The 13,887-nt window shown below is 56.0% G+C and overlaps 5 protein-coding genes and 1 non-coding gene across 6 annotated transcripts; 2 read left to right on the plus strand and 4 right to left on the minus strand.

Moving 5' to 3' along the window:
* Nucleotides 1–2,068: 2,068 nt before the first annotated feature.
* Nucleotides 2,069–2,714, minus strand: C8Q71DRAFT_799078 (uncharacterized protein; the record flags this gene model as incomplete). The annotated part of the gene is given in 2 exon segments (XM_047925867.1): nucleotides 2,069–2,153; nucleotides 2,173–2,714. The coding sequence occupies 2 exon segments, from the start codon at nucleotides 2,712–2,714 to the stop codon at nucleotides 2,069–2,071; spliced, it is 627 nt and encodes a 208-aa protein (XP_047774332.1).
* Nucleotides 2,715–4,810: 2,096 nt separating this feature from the next.
* C8Q71DRAFT_783088 (uncharacterized protein) lies at nucleotides 4,811–5,859 on the plus strand. Its single transcript, XM_047924957.1, has 4 exons — nucleotides 4,811–5,040; nucleotides 5,097–5,163; nucleotides 5,220–5,382; nucleotides 5,438–5,859. Exons 1-4 carry the CDS (start codon nucleotides 4,941–4,943, stop codon nucleotides 5,660–5,662), a joined length of 555 nt encoding a protein of 184 aa, XP_047774333.1. The 5' UTR covers nucleotides 4,811–4,940; the 3' UTR covers nucleotides 5,663–5,859.
* Nucleotides 5,860–5,982: 123 nt separating this feature from the next.
* On the minus strand, nucleotides 5,983–8,747 carry C8Q71DRAFT_308315 (peptidase S8/S53 domain-containing protein). Its single transcript, XM_047917705.1, has 9 exons — nucleotides 7,854–8,747; nucleotides 7,690–7,797; nucleotides 7,501–7,629; nucleotides 7,340–7,447; nucleotides 7,175–7,287; nucleotides 6,941–7,123; nucleotides 6,685–6,875; nucleotides 6,475–6,622; nucleotides 5,983–6,410 (listed from the first exon to the last, which is right to left on the minus strand). Exons 1-9 carry the CDS (start codon nucleotides 8,596–8,598, stop codon nucleotides 6,246–6,248), a joined length of 1,890 nt encoding a protein of 629 aa, XP_047774334.1. The 5' UTR covers nucleotides 8,599–8,747; the 3' UTR covers nucleotides 5,983–6,245.
* A 601-nt stretch (nucleotides 8,748–9,348) lies between these two features.
* Nucleotides 9,349–10,066, minus strand: C8Q71DRAFT_715862 (60S ribosomal protein L18A; the record flags this gene model as incomplete). The annotated part of the gene is made up of 4 exons (XM_047921070.1): nucleotides 9,349–9,498; nucleotides 9,552–9,728; nucleotides 9,808–9,859; nucleotides 9,933–10,066. The coding sequence occupies 4 exons, from the start codon at nucleotides 10,064–10,066 to the stop codon at nucleotides 9,349–9,351; spliced, it is 513 nt and encodes a 170-aa protein (XP_047774335.1).
* Nucleotides 10,067–10,372: 306 nt separating this feature from the next.
* Nucleotides 10,373–10,466, plus strand: C8Q71DRAFT_t140. The gene has a single exon. It is a non-coding gene; the product is annotated as a tRNA-His (tRNA).
* Nucleotides 10,467–10,645: 179 nt separating this feature from the next.
* C8Q71DRAFT_783117 (uncharacterized protein) lies at nucleotides 10,646–12,716 on the minus strand. The gene is made up of 14 exons (XM_047924958.1): nucleotides 12,537–12,716; nucleotides 12,439–12,473; nucleotides 12,256–12,380; nucleotides 12,161–12,208; nucleotides 11,987–12,050; nucleotides 11,834–11,931; nucleotides 11,703–11,773; nucleotides 11,631–11,638; nucleotides 11,429–11,569; nucleotides 11,362–11,377; nucleotides 11,264–11,306; nucleotides 11,205–11,213; nucleotides 11,116–11,153; nucleotides 10,646–11,066 (listed from the first exon to the last, which is right to left on the minus strand). Exons 1-14 carry the CDS (start codon nucleotides 12,581–12,583, stop codon nucleotides 10,754–10,756), a joined length of 1,056 nt encoding a protein of 351 aa, XP_047774336.1. The 5' UTR covers nucleotides 12,584–12,716; the 3' UTR covers nucleotides 10,646–10,753.
* Nucleotides 12,717–13,887: the final 1,171 nt, after the last annotated feature.

The following is a 13,887-nucleotide window of genomic DNA, read 5'->3' on the forward strand; positions in this document are numbered from 1 at the left end:
TCTTCGAGCTATGTGATACTGTCCCCATGGCGGACGTCCCAATCGGGGAGCAGGTCCAGACCGTGGCCTAGCTTCCGCCCCACAAAGTCGCCCCGCGTGCGACTATATCATCGTTGCAAGTTATGGGACTCACGGAATGGCTACCAACGCAAGCTACTGGCATGCGACTCTACGGTGCCCCCGGTCCCTGCCCACCACGCCAGGCTGCAGAAGGATGTGGCGCGACCCATCCAGACTTCTCAGGCGTTGAGGACAGCCGACGGTTGTCACGAATTGGCCTGGCGCTCTGTGAGTTTCGTCAGACGTCCGGAGAACCGGCACTGACTCCTGGGGGTTTTTTTCGGGTTTTTTCCCACCAGGTTTTAGCAGAGCGACCCGCCCCGCCGGTTGTTGGCGAGAGGGCCGGGGCCGCGAGAGGTGACACCTCTCGGGATGAATGTAGGGCAGGGATCAGGGGGGCCGGGGGTCATGTAGCGAGTAGTAATTGGTAGTCTAGTACGTAGCCCTATGGCCTGCGATGTTGTACCTAGTGAGCGCCGTCGCCGTCAAGAAGTCGAGACGCACGTGCGTTATCGGCCGGTGGCTAAATGGACCCCCCTCCTCCTCCTCCTCCTGCTTCGTGCGCCTTCGTTTATTTGTTCGCACGCATTCGAAACATTGAGCATAAGGCCACAGAGAACCCGAATCGGCAATAGAGAGACGATAAAAGAGTGCAACCGGACCGACCTCCTCAGCCCCGGATACTCCGAGGTTGCATCGTCGTGGTCCGAACAATTGGAAATCGGAAGAAAAGCTTGTCAAGGTAATCTCGCATGTCCACTTGCTGACTAGACTGGAAGCTCACATTTACCTTTTGACGTGAACGCCGCGGATATACTCCAATGGTCCCCAACATACCGGTAACTAAGTCCGATATAGGGAGACCGTCTCATTGGCCCATGCGTACGAGATGAAGCCTGGACATCACAATTCCAGCTTTCGCGGCCACTCAGATCCAAGGCTTGAATCTGCGTATTGAGAGATCCCGCCGGTAGGGAAGCCGTTCATGATCCGAGGCTGTTGGTGAACATTTACCGATTTCATCGGACAGGCGCAAATTTCACCTCAGGCGATCTAGATGTTCAGGATGGGGTTGGATAGGCGATAGGGAGCCAGGGCACACGCAGGAAGAACTAGGCTTCTAGCAGCATGTCATTCATTCCTAGCTCCGTGTTCGACCGCACTGATGCTTCCACTACCTGCACCGAGATACTGTATCAACCAACTGAAGTCACGGATGCAGCGTAGACCCAAGTTACCCCATATGTATGAACCCGTTGGAAGTCTTTGGTCGCCGGACTCCTGACCTTCTAGGCGGTAACATGATAGACTACGTCTTACAAGGCAGAGGCTCGCACCATTCCCAGTCTGAAGGCCGCAGTAGCGACACTCAGAACCGGAGCCAGAAGGCTTCAGGGCCCAACAACTAAGATATGATCCAGAAAGAGCCCCTCGAACTCAAGAGGATATGCCGACGCGTCTTTGACGTACTGTACGGGTGCAAATATGTCATTCAAGAAGCCGATGCCGTGGTATGGAATACTTTTGAGAAGGAATAAGTCATACGTACGGTGCTCCATTGAGCCCGCTACTAGGGAGATTGTTCAGATCGACACAGGGTCTGATAGAATCGCATGTCAAACACACGGTGGCCGAGGCATGGAAACCCCTCGACGACGCTGCGCGAGCAGACCGCCTTCGAGAATGCGGCAATCAACACTGTGTAAGCCCAATGACGCCTCGTCCAATGCCTCCGCCAGACTCCCTGCGCTAGGAGCACCGCTGTACGTCCCAAAGGCGGAGCTCCGAATGCCTTGTGTCTTTGGGACCTCGGCGTGCAGACTTCGCGAACGACCCACGCTCGATCGGCGGCGTGGCAGAAGCACGTCCTGTGAGTGGTCGTGGAATGGGTGTACCGATTGCGGAACAGTTTGCTGCCACTTAATGCCGCTTTCTGGACGTGTGGGCTTCGGTGGTGGCGTAGGCGGGCGAGCGGCGTCGATAGGCGGAGGGGGGACTGGCTGGGCGTCTAGTGCACCGAGTTCGCGGAGCTCGACTTGTTCCCACTGCGGGCAAGCACACGTCTTCCACGGGCTCCCGCAGACGTAGCAGAACTGCATGGCGCAGACGCACGTCATATGATAGCAGCCACTGTGCAGCTCGATCATCTGGTCGCATGCGGGACACCGTGTCCATCCCCTTCTCCGGGCGAGGTCGAGCACCTCACGCTGCGAGCGGTCGGCCTTGCAGACGTGTTGCGGGCCACCCGGGGCAGGGGATACCGTCAACCTACAGCTGCTGCACGTACGCGCGGAGCAAACGGCACAATAGTAATTGATGGCGTCAGGAGCGTCCGTTCGAGGGCCCAGGAAACGGCTGCACGCAAGGTTGGAACAGTAGACACGCCGGACGGTGGAGAACTCTGCAACCTTCTCGCGATAGGTACTTGCGAGAGCAGGTGGCATGTACCGCTTGAATACCCGCTCGCGGATGGGCTGCTGGCAACAGCTCGGAGGAAATAAGGACTGGTCATGGGTTGACGCCTCGACGAGGTGAAGCAAACATTCTACGTGGTAGTAGTGCCCACAGTGGAGACGGATTTCACGGTCATGAATGATGGTTTGGCAGACAATGCAGTCGTGTTTGGTTTTGCTGGTCAAAATGTATAAGCCCATATCCGACTCGATTGAAGTGACAGACCAAGACACACCAGATATACGGCATGGAACGGAGTTTGTGTTTGACACTCGAGCACCTGCGAGTGATCCGAGACGCCGCAGGTGCAAGCAAACCGGGGACTTGTCGTGAGCGTCGTGCGAACCTATGGAGAGGTGAGAAACCGTGCCGAATGGGCGTATTGTTACGACTTACCACCGAGGTAGCTTCAACGGATCATTTACAGACAATAGAGCACTAATCAGACTTGTTGGATTGCCGCAATGCGGGTCTACGAGGACAGAGCACCGCTGCAGTTCGACATCGAAACCGCGTAGTGAAGCAAGTTCATGATCGTCGTCACGTAACGCCGCCGAGAGGCGACTAGGCGGGCGCGGTGCAGAGGTGCGTTGCAGCTTCACGTCCTCCAGACCGCGCCGGGGCGGGAGCAGCGCACCAGCCACGTCGCTCTCGAATTGTTCAGCTAGCAGCCGCGCGACGAGACCGAGGTCCTCAGCGTAGTCGACCGGCGAGGGTGATGGGCGGCGGGTATCTGGCGAACGTGGGAGATGAAGGTGAGGCGTCAGCGTCATGTAGCGTGCAGGCGGGCGGGTGCTCACGTCGAGGCCAGTATTATACTGACCTTATCGTCGCCGCGGACACGTGTTGTCGACCTAGTCAATCTGTGAAGGACGCAAGCTCCGTGCTTATGAACTCGCACAGATGCCGAACATGCTGTTCAGGCGCGTCAGCCCGTCGACCGCATCAACCCACCCACTCGTGCAGCCCTGGCCCACCGGCGAGCCTGTGGGATGTGTGGCGCACGTCGTGCACGAGCTATGAGCAGCACAGAGCCAGATGAAGGGCAGTCTACCGGAGTCGTCTTCTGGATGAGCCACCATCGTCACCCATGAGCAATGTATGGGCATTCGACATCACTTCCGCCGTTTCCCAGCACGCGGTGGAAATTAAACCTTCTCCGTGATGATTGTTGGCGGTCGGCTTTGCTGACGACGACCCCCTATCTACATTTGAAGCTGTGTCGGATCGTCTGCCTGCAATTTGGGAGAGGCTGATTTCCTGCGGTAACGGTGCATCAGTCAGCCAGCCGTGGTACGTGTACAATACGCAGTTCTGCTTGGAGATAGCGAGATAGCGATCGATGAGGAGGTCCTTGCACCGGCTTTGTAGACAGGGATAGTAGATTATATGCGTGTTCCGCGGTCATCACAGGCAAAATCACAGGTCTAGGAGTCGGAGACGCACGGGCGGTGCGCAATCCTGTGTCAACGAAGTCTCCGGGACTCGGGATAACAGCCTGCTACAGGTTTCAGTGACATGTTCAGTGTGCAACCACTGGAAGCAGGGCGAGATGAACGAGCAGGGGGTGATAGTGTGCAAGTCGAGCAATCCCGCGGGCGCCATAGCTTCTACTTATTGAAACGCATATCAGTGCAGTGCAAACGGAAAGTGGATATTGGTTGGGTCCGATCGTTGAGTAGCATCTCAACAGCGGTGGTGTGGAGTACGATGATTCGGACCACTTGGAAGTGGTACTTCCCGCCACTGTCTGTGCCCCGAAAATGAGCCACATCGCCACCCGACGTCGCTCCGGAAGTTCCAGATGGTTGCCCGTAATATCGAGCCAGCAGTGCACATGCCTGGTGTTCCGAATCTGAATGGACGACGTGTACGTCTTTCGTGAGCCACACTGGTAGGCGCGAGAATTGACTGTAGACGCAACTGCGCAGCTACCGCGCGTCATGGCTGCGGATCGAACTATGATCATCCTATAACTTACTAGACAGCCAGCGTCCAGCGTACATTTTTCAAAAGCACTCACTGCGTTCAGCTTGGCCACCCTTTCATGGAGTCGCTCTGCATCACAAGTGCTATGGACACGTCTGGAGGGTGAAAGCCCGAGCTCTATTCAGCCGTCCTATCGCCTTGACACACGAGCAACACATGTCGTGCTTCCGAGTTCATACAAACACTGTTCAGCATGCAAAAAGGCAGGGCCCCGAGACGGCGGCGTCGTGGACGGAGAGACGACAAGGGCGAGGTGGTCCGAAGCCTGTGGTCAGCCACCCGCCACTGGCAGCCATGTGCTCTGCCACGGCTTTGGCCGCGTCGCGTATGGTTGTCTCTCTGCCAAGTCTCGCACGAGTCGCAAGCTCTCCGCTTCCCACCACCTCGACGCCCTCCTCCCCGACGCCCTCGCCGCAGGCCTCAATTCTCTCGCAACCATGAAGTTCTCCACCGCCTTCGCGACCCTTGCAGCGATCGTCAGCGGCGCGGCCGCCCAGCTCACCATCCTCAGTCCCGGTGGACCGGACCTCTGGTGGGGTGCGTTCTTCTTTTTGCCTGGGCCTGCGTGTCGGTCGACTCAGGCGTTGTTGCAGTTGACGGTGAGGTGAACGACGTTACGTGGACCTGCAACTCGTCTCCGTACCAAAACTTCACCGTTCTGTGAGTTGCTCGATCTGTATCTCCGCCGCGCGTGCCTGACGCAACAAATAATGCAGCCTCGGCAGCTCGAACACGAGCATCCTCACGTCTAACTATGCCTTCGTCGCCGAGCAGCCCAACTACCAGTGCTCCGTCGAGATCTACTCGACCCAGCTCACGAAGTTCCCACCCGCGGACGGCTACACCATCATCTTCGCCAACATCCTGAACAGCTCTGATGTACGCCCCCTTTCCATAATTTAACACACGAAGAGACCTTATTTTTGTCGCGCAGATCTACGCTACCAGCCAGCCGTTCGAGATCAAGGCCGAAGGCGCACAATACCCTGCGTCGTCCGCCACCCCGACGGGCACCGCTACCGCAACCTCCTCGGCGGCCTCCGCTTCTGGCTCGAGCTCGTCGGGCTCGAGCACCCAATCGAACGGTGCCGGCGCGCTCGCGGTGCCCATGGGCGGCCTTGCCATGGTCGGCGCCGTCCTCGGGCTCGCGATGGCCTGATCTCCTTGCTCCTATCATCTTGAGCCTTGGACTTGGCATCGGGCTCGTCGGGTTGCATGCTGTCGGCTCATGTGCTCATAGGCCCAACACATCACATCTCTTCCATTTTGGGACATTTGAAAGTCACTCTTGTTGCTTAGGGCTCTGCTTGTACTGCCCACGATCGTTATACCATACCGCTCCTTTAACTGCTCGAACTCCCCGCATGAAAGCCGAAAGAAACGACGAATAATGCAAGTCAGCCAGCTGCTGTAAGTACTGCGCAGCCCAGGCCGTGGCGAGATTACTTCTGTCTCATTATACTTAACTTCATCGTATCCATACCTACAGGAAAGAGCGTAACACATACAGGAGCGTGTACAGGTAAGTAGAGGTCTCCGACGTGCGTATGCAAAAGCGCGAAATTCCGAATAGTAGAAGCAAAGAAAGCAGTCCATCATCGCATCGAACGAAAGCAGATGGGCGATTCACGATCAAAGTCCCATATCCTAGAGTCCGAATGGCATGAGTGAGCCCATCCAAAGTAGTGGTAGTGTGAGTAGTGCTGGGGACGGCGCCGACGGTGTATGCGTCGTGAGTGTGCTCAAGGCATTGAAAGCCAGAGATCGCGCAGTTTGGGGAAGTTCGGCGTGCCCAGGCCTGTGACGGGGTCCCAGCCTGGCTGCGCGGAGAAGCCGTCCGTACCACAGCCGGGGTTGTTGCCCGACGTGATGTCGTTCCACGCGCCAGTGAAGTTGGAGCTGTAGATCTGTACGAGCGAGAACCAGATCGTCAGCACCAGAGTGAAGTGGGAGTGAGTTATTGCGACGTACGGTGGGATTGATGAACCCAATAGGGCTCTTCCCGACAGCGAGTCTGGCGTCGTTCACCCCGGAGAGGATGGCGGCTGCTACAGGCGCCGCGGCGGAGGTCCCCGCGACGAGCTGTGTGCGTCCGTTGGAGACGACAGAGTAGTTCAATCTGTAGCACACGTCAGTAGTCCATACTCCATCTGTGGCTCGAGGGAAGCTCATGACACCCACCCATTGACCGCGATGTCCGGGAACGCGCGAGAGATGCCCGAGGAGTTGTACACGTCCGCGGCGTACGCAGGCGGGTAGTTGTCCAGGAAGCCGTGCACCGCGTCCGCCTGCCACTCCGGGAGCCCGAACACGTTCGAGAACCCACCGCCGGAGTAGATATTCGTGTCGCACGCTACCTCCGGGTCGTTCACCTGGCATATCGACATCAGCGTAGTGAGTTGTCGGTGTCATGCAAGTGAGAAATGAGGTGACGCACAGTGTTACCGGGGGAGATTTGCGTTGCACCGACGCTTGTCACGTAAGGGCACGTCGCGGGGAAACCGGGATTGTACCGCGTACCGCTGTAGGATTCAGCGCCGTTCGCGTCCAAGCACTCGCCGTTACCTGCGACGCCATTGTCGCCCGAGGCGAAGATGAAGGTGACGCCCATGAGCCCAAGCTGTCAGCCTTCGAGTGAGCTGAGAGCATTGCGAGTGTCGAAGCTGCGTACCTTGCCGTACTCGTAGCACTGGCGCTGGATGTATGCCGAGCCGAGGAGGGATTCCGTGTATCCATACGAGGTGGAGATGATGTTAGTGAGAGGGGCCGTGCCGCAGTCATCACCTGTGGGGCACGATGGTTAGTTGACGTCGTAATTTGGCCTGGATATGCGTACTCTTGTATTCAGAGTCAGGGTAGATGCCGTCGAACGAGCTGTTATCACCACCTTCATATGTGCAGTATGATGCGTCCAGAGCATCCAGGAAGTTGTTGAATGATGCACCTGCGAGCTGGTCAATCCGACATGCGTCAGTCTCGCGCTGAGCGGAAACGTACCTTCGACGAGATCGCCAACTTGATACAGGGTAACATTCTGGGTGGCACCCACGAGCGCCATGGCGTACTGTAGATCGAGATTCGCCTCTCCGTTGATACTAAAGCCCTGGAAGCTCGTTTGCTCGTAGCCTGTTACATGGCAATCAGCGTGTCTAGCAACGGTTCGTGTTGGAATGAATGTATGCATACCACCATCAATGCTCACAAGAGCCGGCCGCTGGCCGACCTGACTTGGCGAATAATTCCCGAAGAACATGTCCATGTCCGCAGGCAGATACGCTACGGGCGTATACTCGACTGGCGGATCCGTGCGTCAGTTGCTCCGTTGATCCATAACATACATGTGGGCGCACCTATGCCAATGCTATTCTTGTCCGTCGCAACAGGCGTGTAGTCGAAATCATACAGCGCGCGGAGGCAATCGGGCGTAATCTGCTTGTTGCACCCAGTCAGGTTCGTCAACACCACCTCGATCTCGCCTATGAGCTTCGGGTTGACGATGCCCGCGCCCGGCTGGCCGATGGACTTGTCGACCGACCGCTTCCTGTTCATGTGCACGTCAAAGTGCAGCGTCGGCATGACCAGGTCAATATGCTCCGCGACATGCTCCGGGAGGTGGTACTTGTCGACACAGGCGAGGTGCTCGATCCCGCTCTCGCTGTGCTGGTAGACATGGTATTCCGTACCTAGCAGAATTTCGGCCTCCGCGACAGTCACATTGGCGTGGACCCAGCTTCCGCCCTGGCTGAGCTTCACCCGGCTAGCTGCGAGCCCTTCGTCCTCCAGCCACTCCAGCACGGTATAGATAGACGCAGCGGACGGTCTAAACGTCTCTGCAACCTTCGCGGGGCTCCAGTTTTTGCCATAGTTCAGCGACTCCGGGTGCGACACTTCGAGTAGGTAGTCGTCCAGACTCTCAAGATTGGGCTGCGCGAGACCGATGCGCAAGGGAAGCATGATGTTCGCTTCTGCGCGGCGTACGGGTGCCCATCCAGACGGGGCTACATCCCGCTTCTCGTGGACAATATGAGGAGAAACCGTGGCCGTGGCGACGAGCGAAAACGTGAAGAAAACGAGGGACTGGATAAGGAACGGCATCGTCGTCGACGAGGAAGAGAGGACGTCCTCTGCGCAGCTGGTCGAAGGCTTGCCGACATCTTAAAGTTATGATGCGTCTTCCTCGAGGCTTGCCGCTGGGCTGGTATTATACTTCTAAGTTCTCTCGGGAGATCCGTCCAGGAGAAGTCTTTTACCACTTGAGAATGAAAGTAACGTCCCGATATTGACGATCTCCGGAGTCCCAAAGCGGCTAGCACAACGTCTCAGCGTCGCACGGCTCTCAGTAACGAATGTCAACGAGATGCTCCTGCATTGAATACACATGCAGACAGTACTGTGGTTCGATTCAGAGGGTGTCAGGTACATGCATCTCGAGCCCAGTACTGTACAGTATGATACATGCTGTCGATTAAACGTCTGATGTCAATATCACCAAACGATGAACGTAAAACTATCCTCAGCACCTAAGCGAGGATTTTCAGGAGGCAGGGCCTGGTACGACGGCGTTCGGTTCGGGGACGGTTTCGAACTGCATGAGTCTGTGCAAGACCTTCCACCATAACTCAGATATGGGTGACTCAAGGCTCACCTCATGCTTCGCAGGATCGATGGAAATTTTGCCGTCAATCGTAAGGGATTCATCACTCCGTCAAAAAAAGTACTGTGCATGTCGTAATCGTATCGTCATATTGCATGATAGCGAACAGCAAGTGACATATCCCAGAGTCGACCTTTTTCTTCAGCAGCAACTCCCAAGCCACGATACATACCGGGTCAAAGCATGCGAGCTTAGAACGTCGAGGGGCGGTGAGCGACGAAAGTCGAGCGGCTCTTGCCAACACGGTGAGGCAGAGGGAACTTGAGCCTGGGCGTGAGGAGCTGCTTGATGTAGGGCCGGCGGACATCATCGCCCTTCTCAATCTCGACGACGCGGAGGATCTGAAGCACATTTGGTCAGAAAGACTGGCGGCGTGGGGAGATGCAGACCGTACGTGGATCGACCGGAAACGGGCACGGTGCCTCGCAGCCATGTCCTGGTAGAGAGACTTGACGGCATCGGCGCGGGTGAGCTCACGGAACTCCTTGTACATGTTGTGGGTTCCGGAGCGCGAGTCGTAGCGGATCCAGATACCGAAGTTCTTGACTTTCAGCGGCTTCTTTTCGTGGATCTAAGGGGGCAGCCATACAAGGCGCCGGTCAGCTCCCATTTCGCTTGCCATTTGAACGGCTGCAAGGGACTCTACTAACGACATTGACGCCAATGATCTCGCCACTGGCCTTCTTCACCTTGTCGAGACGCCTGCGCACCAGGTGAGTGAGTGGGATGCGGGATGGCTACAACTGCGTAGCGCGAGGCAAGAATGGGTGCTCACCTCAGGAAGTACCAGAACCGCGACTTGGCGACGACCTCGTTCGGCGCGAAGATGCGCATGCGGTAAATTTTGGGGCTGGGCTCCGACTCAGTCGGGAGATGGCGCCCGACGACCTGGAACTCTTGGAGGGGCATCTGCAGAGGATACATGTGAGTTCTCTGACATCCGGACGAGAGCCATGCCATCCATCCATCCCGCTACAGCATTAGGCTTTGACTAGCACAGGAATGGACATGGGACATGGCTAATGCATAAACTCACCTTCGGTTATGTCTTGCTTCTTGACGTGGGCGTTGTCGACGGCGTTGAGGTCGTTGTGGAGGGCCTCGGTCGGCGGTGGCGGAACAGAGTTGCGGCATTCTCCGACTGAGTGTCAAAAGTCAGGTGCGCCTAAACCTTGTCTGCGGCCTCTGATTGGACAAAGTGAACTCATTCACAACGTTCCCATCGATTAGTGGTCAGATCATCACGTTGTGGACTTGCTCCGGCGAGCGCAAAACCGTGGAGACGGGGGCTCGACTCCCCCTGGGAACATTTTTTTCATGTCAAACCACGCAGTCACTCCGTGGGTTTTCTCTACGCTCTTTGCCCTTTTGGTGGAAACACCACTACATACACGACCATTCCATCATCTCAGTCATTCTGAACCTGTTCTGAACACACCGAACCCTCAAGCTCATCCAGCAGGGTGTCCAAGGGACCAGCCTCGACGCTCCAGTATCGGTACAACAATACCATAATATAGTACTAATTGATACACCACTAATGCAGGATACACTCTATTACAATGCCAGAGAAAGTCTGTTGTTCCTAGTGCACGATCAGCAGTCTGATCCAGTCCTCGCTGTGCTCCGGCGCCTCCGGTAGTCCTGGGGGACCATTTCAATCTCCTCTGGCTGGTCCACTGGCAGCACGTCGTCAGTTATCGTCCCCTCTTCGGTGTCTCGGTGATTGTATGGGGAGACGTCCCTCGCTATCGACATTGTCAGGATATCGCCCTCCTGTATGCCTATGCCAGAGGTGAACAAGAGGGTTGATGAGTTGTCGGTGGAGAGGTTTGTGATGGTCGATGAGCTGATACCTGCGCTCTCGTGCAGGTTGAGCATGAGGCGCGACATCATGGTCACGGATACGCTTTGCTCGATCAGTAAGGAGGCGGGAGTTATTCAGGTGTCAAACTCACCTGCTAGCGAATGTCGACAGAACACCTCTCAGAAGCGGCTACGTGGATTCTCAGAAAGGATTTCGAGCCCAGAAGAGCAGCATCGTTACCTGCAGAAACTGGAGTACTATCAGAGAGCGTGAGGTGCGTGTATGAAGCGGCGTCTCACGTAGAAGGTCAAGGTGTTTGACAAGTTGACGGACGCCATTACACTGCGATAAAATGAAGGTCTGTCCACGCAATCACTTCAGGAGGGCTTGGCCTTACGCGAAGTACATGGCACCTGGAACCGAGTCAGCAAGGAGCGTGTATACATAGATGAGCAAGTTCGTACCATCCCGCGATATGAGGGAAACGAGATCGAGCTTATCGGCAGGTACGAGATACAGCGAACGTTGCTTCCACGTCTTCCACATTGTCAGAGAGAAGATCATGCAGTCAAAGACGAAGAGGCTTTCCCACGCGACTGCGATCCCTGCAGCAAGCGTTTCGTCAGCATGTTTACTATACGAACTCACGATGCATAGAAGACGTACGGATGGCACTTCGTGCCGCCGGTAATCTTAGAGGTCAGCATGCGGAGAAGAATGGAAGGTCGCTGCACGTACGTTATACGGTCAGCGGCGGCGTGGCAGCCTCCATTAACGGAGATGCTCTCATGTTGTCCGATGACAGCGTACTGTGACAAGGGGGAAATGATCAGGCTGCCTGTGCGTTACGGACCAGTGACCATACGCACGATGGAAAGGCCAGCGAGGGACAGGCCAACGATTAAAATCAGACTTCTAACGAATTTGTTGCCATTGTAGAGAGCGGACGTTCTCAGATACAATATGACTACGGATGAGGTGAGCGAGGAATGGATCAGTATACGGGATGAAAGTGAGCCCACAGCAGACGACTACTTGAGCACCGATTAGCAGAGCCTGTCTGTAGAAGGCATATTGACTGCAACTACATAGCGGCAGGACTTAGTCGTGCCACGCTGCAAACATGGAGCGCGTCAAACCTCTATCAGGAACATGCCATGAGCGCGGGCTGACGAAAGTACAACAAGCACACTTACGTGTGTTGTTTTGAAATCATAGAAATTGCCGACGTTGACGGCGACATCCTGCAAAGCATGAACAAGAGCGAGTGCAGACGAATAAATCTGCTCACGCCGAGCAAAGTGAGGTAACGGTTCATAAAGAAGAGATAGTTCCTTGGTGCACGTGTTGCTTGCTGCCTCCAGATTCGTGTATACTCGTCTCCAAATGTCAAGGCGTAGTCGTAATAAAGAATAGCTGACAAACGGCATCAAATCAATGCTGTGGTCCTTCCAGTCAGAACGGTTCAATGTACTCATTCCGACAAGGTGCAGGTAATTGTGGAGGAAACTGCAAATGGATATACGTCAGCTATCGGACGGTTGGCCGGAACACAGGTACAGTCTTACAGACATTTGGTAGCGCTCGGCATCCGGGTCGTCGGGGTATATATCGCTCATCGTCAGGACGGTCAGCCAAGCCTCCTAGATGGTAGCTCGAGCAAGGCAGAGCTTGTCAACATATGGCGTGGACGCGAGTGGGAAGGAAGAGGCACGGCCACGGCTAGTCTTCCTTATAGCCGCGACGTACACCTAGGCTCGTCTCAGATCGAACGCGAGATCGGATGCCGTGAAGGTGCTGATGATACTGTACTCAGCTTGATTGGATCATCCAGCCCTCATGAGCCCCCAGCCTATCGTAGATGGAGAACCTTATGCGGCTCGAGGCAAGGCACGACAGTCGCGACAGGGCTCGGCGAACACAACTTGAACCGCCCCGCACGCGTGATGCCCATTGGCTCAGGCGCGCCCACCGCCGCTGAGTCTCTGTCAGTGACGTGGCCGGCCACCTGTCCGTCGAGAGCTACCATCTGGCTACCATGGCCAACCACCGTGACCGCCCAAGCGAACGTAATATCCCTGTTCGCCCTTTCGTCGAGGGCGTCACCGCCCCAGTCCTCTTGAGACACTCGATGGCGGCGTGTCTAGTGAATCCGTACCGGATCATCCTCGCGATACAGGGCCAGAACCACAAACAAGCTATCGTGCCTAGCTACTAAGCTGGCTGGTACCGGTTCTTGTTGCGGCAACAGCGCGCACCAGCCCTCGTGGGAGGGATGAGCATGTACTACTTAAGTATTATATACAACGGTGTTTGTTGCTCGAGATGCCGATCGCGCTCATCCCGAGATGTCGGACCACCGCAGAGCCTGGTCCGGCCGGTGCATTCCCCCTTCCCCTGCTCCCTCCACCAGGGCGAAAGGCGGTTCGGAGCCAACGACGTTCTGCGAGACCTATGACAGGAAAACTTCGCATGGCTGTAGGGGATCTTGGCAAGTTGTGGCTGTTCCGCGGGGAGCAGCCCGAACCATGGCTCATTAATTAAGAGTAAGTTATAGACACTCGAGATGCATCCTCGATTGCCCTCCTGACAGTGGGTTGACAGCTTCATGACAGACAACCCTAGTGGCCGATCACCGAGATCAGATGGCATCTGCAAGGGGAAGACGTTTCGCATTGACGGTAGTGGACCGCGTAGAGCCGCTGCGTCTTGCAGTTCATCATAAGTACTGCCAGTCCCCCCGGGGGGGACTCGTCGTCGACGAGCCCTGCGCAGACCTTCTCGTGGTCCGGGGGGTAAGTAATCTCCTCTGGAGATGAAACGAACATGCGCTATAAGGTCTGCTACATGCCTTCGCGCATAGCGACCCAGGACCACGGTACATCCAGTCCGATGGACACCAATCCATCCCCTTCCAAAGCCC

This window comes from Rhodofomes roseus, assembly GCF_022264815.1.
Source record: "Rhodofomes roseus strain CIRM-BRFM 1785 chromosome Unknown C8Q71scaffold_27, whole genome shotgun sequence".
NCBI classification, from domain to species: Eukaryota; Fungi; Basidiomycota; class Agaricomycetes; order Polyporales; family Fomitopsidaceae; genus Rhodofomes; species Rhodofomes roseus.